This window comes from Scomber japonicus, chromosome 2 (genome assembly GCF_027409825.1).
Source record: "Scomber japonicus isolate fScoJap1 chromosome 2, fScoJap1.pri, whole genome shotgun sequence".
NCBI classification, from domain to species: domain Eukaryota; kingdom Metazoa; phylum Chordata; class Actinopteri; order Scombriformes; family Scombridae; genus Scomber; species Scomber japonicus.
This window is the reverse complement of record NC_070579.1, coordinates 14,631,550-14,648,575: the sequence shown is the minus strand read 5'-3', so window position 1 is coordinate 14,648,575 and position 17,026 is coordinate 14,631,550. Positions and strand designations below refer to the sequence as shown.

At 41.9% G+C, this 17,026-nt stretch overlaps 1 protein-coding gene across 1 annotated transcript; it reads right to left on the bottom strand.

Annotated features, from left to right (window-relative positions):
- Positions 1 to 38: 38 nt before the first annotated feature.
- stox2a (storkhead box 2a) lies at positions 39 to 16,650 on the bottom strand. Its single transcript, XM_053330861.1, has 4 exons — positions 16,299 to 16,650; positions 6,506 to 6,658; positions 2,320 to 4,843; positions 39 to 898 (listed from the first exon to the last, which is right to left on the bottom strand). Exons 1-4 carry the CDS (start codon positions 16,648 to 16,650, stop codon positions 697 to 699), a joined length of 3,231 nt encoding a protein of 1,076 aa, XP_053186836.1. The 3' UTR covers positions 39 to 696.
- Between the last annotated feature and the right edge of the window lie 376 nt (positions 16,651 to 17,026).

Sequence of the window (17,026 nt, the reverse complement as noted above, 5' to 3'; positions counted from 1 at the left end):
ATGTGATGGATGAGGTGCAGCTCATTTTGGTCACATAGCATCTTTAATACCACCATTATAATAATTAGGATATCAAAAGTATCGAGTATACATACATCATTTGCATTGCGGTACACAAATCTGAGCTGATTTATGTTTTTATATCTTTCATTCGTTGTTCTCAGGATCAATGTTTATTGTCTCGACATTGTGCTGATACATTGAATCGTCCTGAAGAACCGACGCTATTTCAGGAAGGAGAACATTTAATTGGACATGTATTGTTAAGTAATATAAAAAGTTTTCAATATTTCCAAATGTAACTTGAATCCTATAGTCTACTACTTTCCAATACCAATAATCAAGAATCTTGATATAAGCCAAACTAGAGTCCATGTCACCAAAATCAAAGTACTTCAGGTAGGTTTTTTCACCTACAGTGGTCTTGATATTCTCTTGTTTTTCTTCTCTTTTTTGCAGTAAAGTTCTTGAAGCTGTGGGAACAGTCTCTTGAAGCCATGCCTGTTTTTGTAACAGTCCCAGTAAATGGATTCTCAGGAGTCTGAAGATGTATGTGTGTGTGAGTGTTGTATGTGTGTATGTGTGTGTGTGTGTGTGTGTGTGTGGATTGGTTGAGGAAAGTGAGGGTCAAAATGGTGAAACACCTCACATCATCTCTCCTCCACCACCTTCAATGGTCTCAGTCTGTGCTGCATGTCAGACGCTGGTGATGGAGGCCAGGCAGTTCGATGACTTCTGGAGTTTCTCAGGCTGTGTGGTGGGGGGCTCTGGGATGGCGCGAAAGCTGAATGGCAGTCCGATACTACTGGTGCCAATGTGGCCAGGGCTCAGCGCTGGATTCTGCCGTCTATTGCTTTCCACAATGCTGGATGTGTTGGATGCAAGGCTTTCACGTGTCCTGCACAAAAGACAGTATAATGTTACATGATTTTGGTTTCAAAATACATCATGAAATAAAATATCAAATTAAAAAGTTTACAAGAGGATAAAGTGAAAGAGGATTATGTAAAATACAGTTTTAAACCACATATCCACTGAGGAAAGATCAAAGAAAAAAGTAGATAAACTGTGGTTCCTGAGAAAAATGAAAATAGGAAAGACAGAAAAAATGAAGATATACCAAAACTAAAAATACTAAATACTAAAGAAGGGCCATTTGCTAGTTAGAGTACTTCCTGAGCATTTCAACTAGCTGTATGGATGGAGTTCGCTCAGTTGTCATTACATTATGTAAGTATGAAACTTTGGTCTGGTGATAACTTGAGATGCACGTGAAAGCTCAGCAGAAAACTACTGTACTGTGTGTACCGTGTGTTAGGATTTTTAGCTATGCTAGAGAAGTCTGTGTCCATCTATTAGTTGGTTTATGAATTTCTTCCAGACTGAAATATCTCATTATTAATTATTGCAAATGTTTCCGGAGCCTTAACTTAAGGACTGTGGTGATCGTCCACTTCATCAAACCGCACCATTACTTTAGTTCATGACCATATACGTGCTAAACTAACTAATGACATTCCCATCAACTGCAGCTATAACTTGTGTTTAGTGCTAATTAGCAAATGTTAGCCTGATAACACGCTAAACTAAGATAGTGAATATGGTAAATGTTATACCTGCTAAACATCACCATATTTGCATCGTCATTGTAAGCACGTTAGCATTTAGCCTAAAGCACTAATCTTGTTTTTCAAATATTTCTACAAAGTTTAAAAATTGTAGCAATAAGATTTTACAAATTGTAAATTTGTATTAAAAATAAAATATGAGCCAGTGTAAGGACTTAACAGTCTTATAAGTGCCATTCATAATTTACTTATAATTTCATGAATATATGTCACATCATTTATTACTTTCATGTATATTATGGAAGAATTGGAAGTTGAAGTCAGAATCTCTGCAGATTGTGCGCCTGGACTCACTTTAATTTACATATTTGCCATCTTAAGTGTATCTTTTACACATCTCCACAGTTCAGATGTGTACAAACTGATGCAGTGAGACGTGAGCATAAAGATACTTAACAGCACAACTAGTTTTAAGTGGGTTCTACTGTAAGAAATGTCACTGTACTGTTGTTAAAGCACAAAAAAACCCAACATTTTTGGTATGAAATATCGCCATTGGATCATGTTAGAAAATTGGTACTCAAAATAAAAGACAAAATATAGATACAAAGCGGTGGATCAAAGTGTTTCAAAATATGAAACTTTGCGTTCTCCCCAAGCATCCCTCTCACACTCACAGACTTAACATTTTGGGACCTGTTTGAATAGTGTTAGATGGTATTACACATGCACACATAATTTTTGCACATACCTTGGGGAGTTGAATCCACTGTCCACCGTGACACTGCTGCTGTCCATGCTGTCCAAACGGGCAGAGTGGGCCGACTTCTGGCTGCTGCTGTTCTCGGTCTCCTTGGGGCTGAGTAAGGTCAGATTGGTCTCCAGTTTCCGCTGCAGATCATGGTCCTTCTCCCGCTCCAGTAGCCACTGCATGGTTCCCTCCCCACCACCACCGCCGCCTCCACTGTTACCACCCCCTTCCCCGTGGTCTTTGTTGTCCTCTGTCGTCGCCAACTCTTTGTGCGAGTCCTCCTCTGCCTCTTCTTCTTCCTCATCATCTGATACATTATAATAGTCAAAGGAGGCTGAGGGGACTGTTGGCTCTAAGCAGCCCTGTAAAACTGCAGGTGACGCTGAGGAAGTGGCTGAATTGGAAGGCTGCTGGGGCTCAGGATTGTCAAGGGCCTCTGTTGATTTGGCATGTGAGGCTTTCCGCAATGTGCCGGACTTGGTGTAGCTGCTGTCCACGTAGCCTGTGGACAAGGCATTGTGTGGAGGTTTGAACAAAGTGTCCTTGCTGAAGATCTCTTTCCTCTTGATCACTATGCCACCTCCTCCCCCTCCGGGATCTACATTGTGTTGGTGTGGCGTCAAACGGGCATTTTGCACCGGCTCTGGCGTCTGGCTTGGTGTCAGTCGGACCGAGCCATTCTGTCCCTTTGCTGCCGACAAGTCCTCTTTGTACTCCATCGTGTGAGGAGAGGTGAGGTGAGGCGTTTGGCGGTCAGCCGGAGAGCCCTTTCGGAGTCCCCCTGATGAGGTTAATGTGTCATATTCTGATTTTGCCTGAGGCGAAGGGGCAGTTAGGATTGTTTCATTTGACGTATTGCACTGGAAGTACTCATCTGTTGAGGGCTTAGGAGAAAGTCCCATTAGCTCATTGTACGTTGGCAAGCTATCTCTGCTTTTGTTCCTCTCCATCGTACTCCGGATCCTTGACTCGTCCAAACTCCCTTTCCCCAAATCAGGCACATTAAAATCAGAGTGGAACTTAGCAGCAGAGAACATGATCCTTGAGTAGTGGGAGGACTTCTGCGTGGCCCGCAGGGTGCCGTCATCAGTGTAGTAATGACTACGCTCCTCTAGATTGGGGTCAAAATCTTCTGGTGCCCCCAGTGCCGGCCCCTTGAGGGAGTTGTCCATGGACCGAGAACGTTCTTTAGCTTGATCTGACCTCTCGTGCCGCGATTTCCTGTCCTGATTGTGACTATGACTTCTTTGCACCCTGGACTGGCACGTCCCACGGGAGGGCTCAGGGAAGGGCATCTCCGTTCTCCTCTTGGCTAGCTCCCCAGACACGTCCCACTCAGGGGTAACAGGGCAGTACGATTCAGTAATGTTGGGGTTGCTATGGACCAGATACGCTGCGCCTCCACTTCGCCTGCGCTCCAAGGTGTACATGGCTTCCCGAGGCGAGCGGACTAACGAGTGGCTAAAGAAGCGGTAATCCCTTTCCATGAAGACGAGGTCCCAGTTTGAACCCTCAGATGGGTCTCCCCTAGAGGTTCGGGGCTTGCTGTGTGAGCGGGACTTACCATGTGGTGCTCTCCTGTGGCCCCTCCCCCTCCTGCTGCGTGCACTGTGCTGGGCCGAAGACCCCGCCTTGTTCTTTTGCGTACGCTCTTCTTCCAGCCTCTTCATCACAGCGGTGTGCCTTGCCACGTTCTCCACTGTTAGGTCTGGGTTGATTCGGCGGATAATCTCCATCTCCACCTCTCTAGGGATGGGTGTGGTTGGCACATCCTCGTCACGAAGAGGCCACTCCTCTGGGGGGAACTGGGCTGAGAAGGTTGCCAACTGCCTCATTTTGTCCTTCTTGAAACTCAGTCGGAAGAGTCTAAGCCCAAACCTTTTGGATTGCTTCTCGCCACTTCCGCTGGCACCACTTCCTTCTTTCTTTTTGGTCAGAGTGTCAGTTTTATAAGGGAAAGAAGTGATGCTTTTGCTCTTATCGGCTGGCTCTTGAGGCGGCGGTTGCTGGACAGGCGGGGAAGTGGGAAGAGGGGGATAGGGGTATGACGGCGGTTCTCCTCTGTGCTCCTTGGCTGACGTGCTTGGTGGAGGTTCACCACTACTGTGGTCCTTGGGCGGTTTACTTTGATAGGAATCTCCCCTGTGCTCCTTTGGTGACTTACTTTGGAGCGCAGAAGCATGATGTCTGGATGAATCTTCGCGATAGGAATTATATGAGTCATTATGATTCTTCCGTGCAGGCCTCTCTCTTAAGCAGCCAGGTGTGGATGGTGTGACGTTGCCAGACTGAGGCGAAGTGCATTGCTGAGGTTGCTGCTGCTGCTGCTGCTGTTGCGGTTGGCGCTCTTGCAGCCGATCATCCAGGTGATACCACTTGTTGTTGCTTCGGATGAGGGAGGGAGTGATAAAGTAGGTCTGGGGAGTGACAATGAAGTAGCCCTCTGGAGTTGGGTAGATCTTCCTCTCTCGCACCAGCATGTTCAGGGTATGTCGCAGAACCTCCGAGCTGGGTGTAGGCACGCCTGCAGGAAACAGATATTGAACAAAGTTAAAGTACAGCTTTATAAAGTTTTAGTATTATATGCTGTATTAAAGAAAAAATATGGGACATCTCAGAGGGCATGGGGACATTTTATTTCTTAAGCATTGAGTGTCTTGCACTAGTTGATATGAACTATTAAAAAAGTTTTTCAAAAAAGAAAAAACCCCAGCTGTAGCAACAGAAAATAAAAGTTGCCCAATTTAAATTTAACAATAAATTATTCTGGACTGGTTGTTTTTCTTTTTTCTCTTTAAGTAAATAAGCACTGGTTGATGTTCTTCAGATCACTCATATAACAACCCACCAATACAGAGTCATAAAAAAATCTGAACAAAAGTAAAGATGTGTTTATGCGCGACATCCCATCAGTTTAAATGAATATCCCAGGCAAAGACAGATTATGGAAATTAGCAGTGGAAGAAGATGATGTGAGCATTGATGGAGTTATGCTGACAGCAGTGGGAATATGAGATCAGATATGGTCTTAGATTTGGGATATAATGATATGGCATTAGTGTTGTCTTTTCCTGGTTTTAAAGGCTGTATTACAGTAAAGTGATGTAATTTTACAAACTTATAGACTGTTCTAGCTCTTCTATTTTTTGCCTTTACCCACTTCATTATTATATCCACATTACTAATGATTATTATCTTGAAAATTTCATTGTGTAAGCACCAATAGTCATCACTACAATACTGCCGCAATTTCGATAGGTAGCAAAGGTATATGGTCAAAAATATATTGATATTTGATTTTGTCTATATTGCATGCAAACACATATGTAGGGTATTTTTGTGTACCTCTTAAAATCTTGAGGTACATTTTACATGATATCGAAAGGGCATTTTTTTACCCCACTTTTCATTGACTTAATATTGACACCAGAACACAATGTAGGATTTAACCCGTATAAAAGAATAAATAGTACAAAATAGAGTCTTGCAGATATTCTAATCAAGATAAAAACCACCATCAGACCATCAGTCACCTCAAGAGCTCGGCTTACAATACGTTTCCAAATCAACATTAGAAGTCGTCCATTCATAACCTTTGTCTAGAAAAGCCTTGTGTTGCCTGACATTACATCACCCACGTGTTCATTTTTTTTTTTTTTTTACACAGATATGATGCAACATATAAGTTCAAGCCCTTTCCACTCTTGTATTGTATAGAAATAACGATGAATTAAAAAAACATGAAGATGATCACTGTGTTTAGTATATTTTAAGCCTGTTTGTCCGACATTGTTTAAGAATAAACCTGGATTTAATTGTTCTGTCGAAACATTACAATGCTGTTCGAGAAATCTTAAACATTGAAATATCAATCTCAATTCTTAATTAATCAATTAATAATGTGTCGTGACTCGTGAATGCCCTCAATAGATATTTAAAGATATTTAAAGCCTGCAATGATCATTCTCTTACTCCAGTGAATATCTCTCAATCCACTCCACATGTTAGATAACATAAAATGAAAAAATAAGCGTAATTTTACAAATTAGAAGACAACAAATCAAGGTATAACACACATATACTACTATATATCATTTATTTTTTTCTAAATGTGTAATTTTTCCAACCACACAATTAAAAATCTTTATCTCCACATTTTACAGTCTATACAGTCAGATGAACCTACCTGGGAAGCTGGCAGTGAGGTGCTCCACCAGAGCCTCCTGGTTGACAGGCTTGTGGGCAGAGTTCATAGCAGAGATGGCCAGGCACAAGATCTCCCCCAGTGGGATGAACTGTGACTGGCTGATAGGTGACATACTGATCGGAGACACGTCACCTGCAGAAGGAGGAGAGAAAGAAGAGGAGGAGGAGGAGGCACAAGCACAACTGTTAGATCATGAATGAACAGCAGGCGCAGCGTGTGAAGCTATGATGTAATGGTCAAACAGCAGCAGTTTGCATGCTGCCTGGAACGGCTCCACCCCTCCTCTCTGTGCTTCCTTAGCCTCCTGTTTCTCGTAGGTTAGCAAAGCGAGGCAGCTGCTGCAGCAACCGTAACCGTAGTATGAGATCACCTGATTCTTTTTCACCCTCGGTATTCAATTCACAACATCTCACAAACAGAAAAGGGAGCTAAGATGATCACTGACTGCATCTCAGTGGGTAAAAAAAACAACATTTATAACTGACTTTAATATCACATTGAGAGCTTAGATACAGAAATTCTCTGTTGCCTTTGTTGAATTAAGCTGGCTTTGCTGTCAGCAGTGTGGCATCGTGAGTAGTGAGATCATCCTACAACCAGGCGGCCCGGCTTCAAGCCCCTCTGAGAGCAAACATCTGCCCTGCTGAAAGGTTGTACACGCATCAAACTGAATCCACCGTTGACCCTGTCCTCTGACCTAAATCTAGCAATCAATAGGGAATCACAGGATGCAATGTACAATCTAAAAAAAACCCCATCAAAACCTCCATATTCTGTTTTTTAATCTGACATTTTGTTTCCTGATGTGCACGTGGTAACCTTAAAAAAATCAAAGGTTGACAGATTGACAAATGCTTTAAAAGTTTTGCTGTCTATCATTTTTTTTCCACCTGTGCTGAAATCTGTGCAGGGCCCTGCCTCCTCACCAGTGTGCTAACACTCAGCTGAATGGTCAGTTAAGCAACACGATGACGTTATCTCTGCTTAGTATCACAACCCCTTAAGCTTTATGTGGCTTTACGAGGCTTTACTCGGTTTTTAGTAAACACGAGAAAATCTGGATCTGCGAGTGATTTAGTTGAAAAAAAAATCACTATGTCTGGTGCATTAATAGTATTTTACATGTTCTTTTGCAAAGGTACATGTGTAAGAATGAGTATGTAGAAAGACAGAGGAAAAATGCTAATACAAATTGATCAAAATGACTGAAATGATCAAATCTTCTGGGTAAGGATGCTAGTTTATAAAGGTCAGTTGGCCCAGAAGTGTTTTTGTAACATTCACAAACACAAAAGTATCATCTATCACAATACTGAGGCCAAATCTGGCAACAATACTGTACTATACTATCGAAGACAATATTATAAATCATTAAAATAAACATTTAAATGGAACAAAACTGATGGGCTTTTTTAAAATCTGTTTTACCATCAGTTTTATTTAACTTTAGGGGTCAGATGGGAAAATATGTCAGTGAAAGTTACAGCGATTTGAATCACTGGGATACAGTTTAATGGATTTTAAAACCAAATATGTGGTCAATAAAGAAAGCATCCAATTAAATAACTCAGAATATTTGTCCACTTTATCTTTTTTTAAATTTCACATCATAAAAATTAAAGGAGGAGGGATAAGATGAAAATACTGCCCGGTTTGAAACCTTCCCTTTACCCCAAAATCTGAGCAGCTCTGTGTAGGGAGGGTGGAGTTACGAGCGGTGGGAGTGTCAAAACTCACCTGGCGCACGATAACTTGGCGGGGACGGAGAGAAATGAGGAGGAGGAGGGGGAGGAAGATGCTGCTTCTGCACACGGATGTCTTTCTCACTACGGGAGAGATTGTGCTCCAGCGGGCGTTCGGCAAGCTCCGAGCTGGGCCAGGCCCGCCGCAGATTGCTACTACGGTTCTTCTTCATCGTCACCCCTTTACCAGGTGGCCTTCAACCCCGGGGGCTTCTGGGATAAGGGGGTTGGGGAGGAATGGGGAGTAGGGTAAGGAAGGAGGGAAGTGGGAAGGGGGGGTGCAGGGGGAGGTCGACCAACCTCAGGCTCAGTGCCTCCCCCGCATCAGTAAGAACGTCCCGCTAGAGCGATCACACACCAGACATGGCAGGAACCAGTGTGCACCTTCACACACATCCACACGTCTCATTTACATCCACAAGCAAGCTACAAACGACTGTGTTCGCACTGTGGGTGGTTGTCATCGGCTGCTGGGCTCTCCCAGGCTGATCTGGTGTGACGGCAGCGGTGGTGGAGGTGCAGGTGATTGCGCGAGGCATCACCCTTTCATCGGCATCAGTCCCAGCCACCATTTGTAGCATCCCCATTTGCATGCGTAGGGAGGCACATTACGTAGCCGCTCTGATGTGGGAGGAGGGAGCAGGAGAGAGGTGGGGGGGCAGGGGTAGAGATGAGGGAAATGGGGCATTGGAAGCAAGGAGGACGGTAAGGAGAGATTTCAGTGGAGGTTTTCAGGATCCGCTTGTGCCTTTTGAGTAGAAAGTAACAGGGGAAGGAAGGTAGGGGATGGATGGATGGTCAAAGATTCAAAGCTTAAGAGGCCCAGTCTTCGACAATAGCTCAATTCACCACAGGAGTGCTCGGCCGATCCCCGGAAAACAAAAGAGCCCACTTAAAAAAAAAACAGAAATAAAAGCTCCATTCACCCTAACGGGCAGTGAAACCTCAATAGTATGCCAAGCACCAGAGACGCCACGTTCACCTCCATCTTTATCCGATCAAGCACAAGACCCCATCGTCCTTTCGACAACAGCACACCAGGAGAGGGTGGGGAGAAAAAAATGGAGAGCATAGAAATAAATAAATAAATTCAAGAATAGATATCCACCGTTCCCCGCAATCCAAAGGAAGAAGCTCCCGAGCCGATCGCCGTAGCATCCATTCATTAACAGGGGGGGATGCAAACTCCAGTCAACGGCGAATCTCTTTCAACGCTAATGCTGCAGCTGCTCCCAGCACCTCCAGGAAGGGTGTGTGAGTATGTGTGTGTGTATGTGTGAGTGTGTGTGTATGTGTGTGTGTGTATGAGAGAGAGAGAGAGGGAGAGAGGGAGAGAGAGAGAGAGAGAGAGAGAGAGAGAGAGAGAGAGAGAGAGAGAGAGAGAGAGAGAGAGAGAGAGAGAGAGTGTGTATGCGCGCATCCGCCTGCTGCGCGCGATTCTGCGTGAGCATGCATGCGTCTGTGTCTGGGTGATTGAGGCTGAGGGGAGGGGAGGAGAGGATGCAAGAGAGAGAGAGAGAGAGGGAGAGGGAGAGGGAGAGATCGAGGACATACATAAGGCAGAGAGGAGAGCAAATATCAACAGCCCGAAACACACACACAAAATAAAAAATATTTAGCGCTCAGATGACATCCAGGGAATAGCAAGAGCTCTAAACCTTTGGCTAAATTTCCATAATCACCCTCCTTGCCCTCTGGAAGGATGAGGGGCCCCTGAAACCACCATCCATCCTCTTTTTGTCTCTCAACTGACAGTAAGACCAAAGCTGAAGACTTGACAACCAAAGAGAATCTTTTTTTTTTTAAAAGGTGGAGGTTTGTGTCTTTCTCATACGTGTTTCCACCGGTTGATTCAGAAACTACAGTGTGTGAGAGCTGCCACTAGAAGAAAAAAAAGGAAAAAAGAAAAACCCCAAGCATCACCTTAATCATTCCCAGAGTGGCAGCTCCTGTTCGCTTCAGACTCCTGCTGACTCACATGTGTAGAGTGTGTATGGACGGTTGGAGGGACAGAATAAGGAGCAAAGTGAGAGGGCAGGACGGGGCACGGGTGGAGGGGGACGGTGTCACAACCAATCTGCTCCAGTTCACTGATACCAAAGAGAAAGAAGAGAGGGAAGGGAAGGAGGGGTGAGGAGGAGGAGGAGGAGGAGGAGGACGAGTGGTGGTGGGGTTGGAGCGACACCACGCCAGCCATTTTATTTCTCAGTAGTGCTGCAACAGCCTTTGTTGCCATGACGACGCAAGCCGATGATCTCATAGCTGTTACCTTTGAGTGCTGTCCCCTTAAAGAGCCAGTTACTCAAGATAGACGCAGACAGACAGCACACAGACAAGGACTGACTGTCCTGTTATGTGGACAGAACATCCTGCATCGCTGCTGAAAATGTGAGATCCCTCAACACTTTACAAATTGAGCTCTGCAGGACACATTTACACCGACTGGGAGGAGGGGGGTGGGGGGTGGGGGGGGGGGGGGTGGCAGGATGTCTTCATAGCTAAGGGAGAAAGACATTTTCTGAAAAATGTCTTCAGTGGTTACAGTGATTTTCTGGAATTCCCTTGGAAAAGCCTGGTGCTGAGCAATTTGATGAATCAATTAATTTATTGACAAAAATAAGTCAGCGACTATTTTGATAATTTTCAAAATGATAATTCAATAGGATAATTGTTATTTGCTTCAGTCATTTTTCAACAACTATTTTCTGTCCCTCAGTTGTGAGGATGTGATGCTTTTCTTTGTCATATATAATAATAAACTTAATATATTTGGGTTGGTTGTATTTAAAAAAAGCAATTTAAATACACAACCTTTGACTATTGTTTTGGACATTTTTCACTATTTTCTGACATTTATAAGGAAAAAAAACAATTAATCAGTTTCATTTCAATTATCAACAAATTAATCAATAATTGTTTCTTGCAGCAAGGTGCAGACAAAGTGGGCAAACGCCCCAGAGCCCCAGAGGCCCTCAAAAGTCAAATTAAATTTTATAAGTTGATTAACTGCAATTAATCAGTAACAACTTAACAGGTATGGCTGACAATTTTCTACGTTTCTTATTGTCAAAACAAATGTCATATACGGAGTCAAACCAACAATCAACTGATCCTACTTACAAATACTGTGTGTGTGTGTATCCAAAGTCTGATATATTTTAGTCCTCTAGGCTGTGGACCTTTTGTTGTCCACAAACTATTAAAAACCCATCAATGAACCACGCTGTTACAATGTGTGACATGTTCCTTTGTCATGAAAAGTTTGGTCACGGTAGCTCATTTAGACAAAAGCTATGAATCACATTGTCACCCTCCAAAAAGAAGCTCCTTGTTAGGCAGAAGACACGCACAGGAATGCAGGTCCATTTACAGAGCTTCGCTAGCTTATTGTGGTACATATCACAACCTCTTAACTTTGTACTACGCTGTACGTGATAAAGAATTGCAGTATCTAACCATGACTTGCAGCTCGAGAGGGGATTAATATGGTTTTATTGTTTATAAGTGTCCATTCACTAGTTTAGCAAGTTTTGCGGTCAATCTGACGAAAGGCTATTATCCATTTTTATTTAAAAATGTTATCAAGATACAAGTTACATTGTATTGAAGTCGTTGTATGTCTCAAAATCCTGTGCATCAGCTCAGAGCAAAACAACATCAAGCTAATGTGGTTAATGCCTAACTGGATTTGTCTAATGGGTCACGGTACTTATTACCAAGTAGAAATCTAGCACTCTTTAGTAGTAATATCAATAAATTGATAATAAACCAATGAGCCATTAACTGAACCCTGCATGCAGAACAAAGCCTAGATGAAACAGATATTGATGTTGATTTGTGTTTAGATTCACAAAATGATAGTATTATAGGATTGACTCTGCTGCCATTTAAGACAGTAGTTAGCCTTTCTGTATTTAGCTGTAGGATACTAAAGGATGTGTGGCTGGTTGTTGTTGTAACCAACCAATTTCCTTGCAAAACGGATGATTTTTGCCAGTGGTCTGCCCTCCAGTGGAACATCTACGACAACACATGCCAGACACTGAATGAAGAGACAAAATAATGTTTGTCACAACAGCCTACATGCCACATCCTGCTCTGACATTAAGATACACAGCAACAAATCACTTCTGCTGCGTCAAACATTTCCCCCAATTCTCCGCTGGGACCCTCCCTTTCCTTCCAATGGAGGCCTCTGGTACAGCAGGGAATGCAGTGAAATAGTCCTTTCCTGAACAAACGCTCCACTTTTCCTTCCTTATGAGCCTCCCAGTCCATTGTTTATAGCCAGCCAACGGACACAAAGTCCCTCACCTAAATCAGATTGAATTGTCAGTATTAAAAAACATTTTGTTTCCACACAGCTGAAAATCCACAACTTTTGTCTAAATGGATTAACCGAGCTACGTTTTTGGCTGTCAGCCCTGATCAAACATTCTCAGGCACTTTGTGGGATAATCTGCTTTATGAGAAACGGTAGCAGTCATATGAGTGAAGGCACTGAACATTTGACTTCAAAATACATTTCACAACAATATCATGGTGCATTCAACTTTGCTGAACTGTAATGACCAAGTTTAGTCTGTTAATTATCTTTTAAGTGCTGTGAGATTTTATTCAAACCCTGCTAACCTGAAGGCTTAATAACTCCTAATTAAATGACACCAGGCTGAGTTTGAGTTTTCTTCTTATAGTGAATGCTACGTCAATAAATTCCCATTATTCAGATGCATTCCTTCGTCAAAACCTTGTTACTAAAAGATAATGCTGTCATATCATTTATAAGTATACATTATGCCAAATACTAGCTTTCTACACACATAGTTAATGAATGGCATGTAGGTGAAAATTTGGCTAAACTTTGTTTGATCTCGACATGACAACTAAGAAAATTAGATTCTTGCAGCTCACATTGGAAAACCAATATGGCAGTGGTTTGCATGCATACTGTTATCATTTCTGTAGGACATTTTCCTTAAAGTTAAAAGAAAACAGGAGGATTTTGGTCACTTTAAGCTTAAAAAAACAACTTGCATGTTAGAGCTGTTTCAGGGGCTCTCAAAGAGGCAAAAAGATTAAAAAGTAACTCCTAGTTGAATTCACAAAGGCTTACTATTAAACCAAAGATTGATTACTCTGCTCAATAATGTGGTTGTCACACAGATGAGCATAAAAAAACACAACCACCTACACTTTTACACACATTTACAATAACAACAATATGACTTCTCATCATTGATCCTGACCTGGATTATGGCTAATCTGGTTTAGTTGTGAAAAAAACTCTCAAAAAATATAACATATACGCTCTGTTGGTTTAAGCATTATAGAGTCTGGTGAGTTATTAGCAGTAAGACAAACATTCCACAGCTTATCAGTGTTTGCTTCAGTAGTGTTACTGAAGCTACGACACCTCTTCTTACGGGGAGAAAATAGAGACAAACTACCGACACACAACCGCAATCTATCGGAAGATTTACCTTTGGACTACATCACAGTCTCAAGTATTTCAGATTTCTAATACAATACAATCAATGTCTGGCAGCTCAATGTAGAAATCTGATAACATAAAAAAGGAGGTGGAGAGGAGCTTTCAATGCACACTAAAATCCACAGTTCAATCAGCAGTGCAGGTGTACAGTTTCCATTGTGACTAATCCCAAACTTAGGTTTATTAATAATATGCTAATTGTAATGATCTGCATTGTGTTTTTTTGTCATTTTGGCCAATTGGAGGCGTTAACAGTATTATTATCTTAAAGCTGCGATGGCAAATGTGTTAGCAAACAGTCGCCTAGTTACACACCCAGCTAGAGCAACATCAGCATTTATTTGGATTCGTGTTTCTGGTCACCTGATGAATCTGAGTCCAAATATCGCTCTACTAACTCAAAGAAAAATATCCGTTTTTAAAAGCTCCACTATGTTCCTCGGCTAGTCATTTTGTGTATCTGCCAGTCGGTTCTGTGCAGGAAGTGTACAGAGTTTACAGAGCTCTTATTTAAAAAAACTTAAAACAACTGCCTGCAGCAATTAGAAAGGGCACTGATGAAAGCAGTGAGAGTAAGGCTGCAAACAATGATTCTTTTCATTATTAATTCATCTATAAGGCGACTATTTTTTGTTAAATTTAATGATATAAGAAAATGTTGAAAAATACTGATCAATTTTCCAAAGTACAAACCCTCAAATGTCTTGTTTTGTCCAAGCCAACAAGCCAACACCCAAAGATACTCAGTTAACTATTAGTGAAGACTAGAGGAACCAGAAAATATGCATGTGTATTATATTATATTAATTTTAGAGGCTGGACCCAGAGATTTTTGGCATAGATTTTCTGTTAATTGATTTAGGTTTTGCTGACTGACTTTATGATACTTTAATTTATATATCGACGAATCATTGCAGCTCTAAGTTAGAGTGAATCAAATCACTAAAGTTACAGATTGTAAAACTGAAACAATGAGCTGAAAGATACCAAAATGCTCTTTAGAAGTGAAATAAAGGGCAGAGTCAGGTCATAATTATTTGTAGGTTAGTCACTGCAAAGGACCCAATTCAATGTAACTATTATTTTAACCCATTCATAATATCAAATTATTAATTAGGTTAGCTTTAAATACATGAGGGCACTCTGCTTTTTCCCCCTCAAAATGTTCAAATTTTAGTTAATGAAAAAAACATCTGCTATAAAACATCTGGAAACACCCTGATATGTTTACATTTATCCCTTAATTTAGCAGAATACATGTAAGACAAATGAGTTTAATAACATTAACCATGTATTTAGAGACAAAAGTATCACGCAATCTACGGGAAAACCAAACAGTATTGCAAATTTATCATCGCTCCGTCCTGCTTCATAACTTTTTCAGTTTCCTCTTCTTCTGTGTGATGCTGCTCACATTGATGATCCAAACTGAAGTTCTATTGTCTATTGTCAGACATACATCAAATTGTCTATGATAAGCCACATGCCTAAGTCTAGCATACTGATACATGGCAGCTTGTAAGGGCAGTATTATGAGTTAGACTTGCTGACTATACCACAAACCTGTCCCAGCACATTCATAAGTTATAGTCTTGTCAGAGGAAGATGAGCTTAAGTATGGTATGTTGAACTGGAAGAACTGGGCTCTAATCTTAACTCTTCAATTCGAATGAGTAAGCCTCAATGGCATGAGGAAGCTGAGCTTTTGAAGTTAAGATGCTCTCTAAACTCCTTTCATTAGACTAGCTTCAACTGGCTTCTTGCAACCTGTCAGCAGAAATCCTGTCTTAACTCATAGAGGGGGTAGATAATATCATATGTAAACCTCAGGGAAAAGCATTTTAAATCAAACAAAGAAAAAAAGAAGAGGGGCCATATTATTTTGGATATCAATCAGCAGCGTTTGACAGCTCTATAAGAGGTGTGGAAACCAGCATTAAACAACCAGCAGAGCTCTGAAGAACCACAAGCTGCAGGTAAAGTCAAAAAGGCATTAAGTGTACCATAAAATATGAGATCATGAGCCAAACACAAAGAGGTTACAAGAGAGAAAGAGAAAGTCTTCATCAGTAAAGTTCAAGTCATATACACGCTTGTCAGGTCTCTGAATTCTGATCTTTACATTTTTTAAGCAGTCTTTTCAATGAATAGGCCAAATTAATAGATGTTTAAAGAGATCATTGCTGAATCGGTTAATTTGATGCATGTGTGTAAAGGTATAGCCACTGTTTTGATAAAGGTAATGGGATCCTGATTTATTCAAATTAAGTGATGAGTGGAAATGTGTTTTGCATCTAAACAAAATGAGTGAAAACATGCTTCCAGATATATGAATGACAGAAATTCCATAAGGCCTCAATGCTTTGTCTGTATCACACTACAACACCCTTTACTAAAATAACTAAACACACCTTTATGTACCTCCCCATCAAACAGTATAAGTGTTAAAGCAGCTATGAGCATGTGCAGCTGGATGTGTTGTTACAGGGTTGTTATAATGGTCTGAACTTTTTAATTACCTGACATATTGCATACCCACCCATGTACTTGATGTCAAAGCCCTGTGGTGGTTTAAGGGTCCGTCTCGTCCATCCGTTTCTAAGGACCTGCAGGTGAACTTCTCTCCCCTGGATCAGCAGCACATGCTCATCTATCCAGCCGAGGAAGAAAATCTCCGCCAACGCTTGTGTCAGCGGCTTGTTCCAGTAGTGCTGCATGTTGGTGGCCTTAAAGTCCGCGAACACCTCGTAGCCGACTTGATGCTCTAACTTTACGGAGAGCACGGCTTGTGAGGATGATGATGAGGACGGTGATTCGTCTTTATCCTCCCCGCAAACCCTCGACAACACCAGAGCCAGAGAGTGCGGAGCTATTTGAAGCAACTTCTCCATTCCTGCAGCAGGCATAGTGAACTGCAATCCACATGGAAATTAAAAAAAAGAAAAAAAAACCCGAGTGCTTCTTAAATGTGGGGCATTGTTCAATCGACTCTTAGGTTTCTATATAAAGCTGCTTGATAATCTTTTTAGGCATGTTTACTACAAGGTGGTAGAAAACACGCTGCGCTCGTTTGTCCAGAGTCTGCAGCAGCACGTCTTGGACTTTTACGCACAGGTGCTCCATGAAAAAAAAGCAGGGAAATCAGCAACCTGACACGCTGTCCACACTGCAGCCAACTATCCCCAACTGTCAAAGAGTATTAAGGCCTATTTCCAGCGACAAAAGAGGCGAGGACTTGTGCTGCGTTCAAGTGCTTCTCGTAAACTC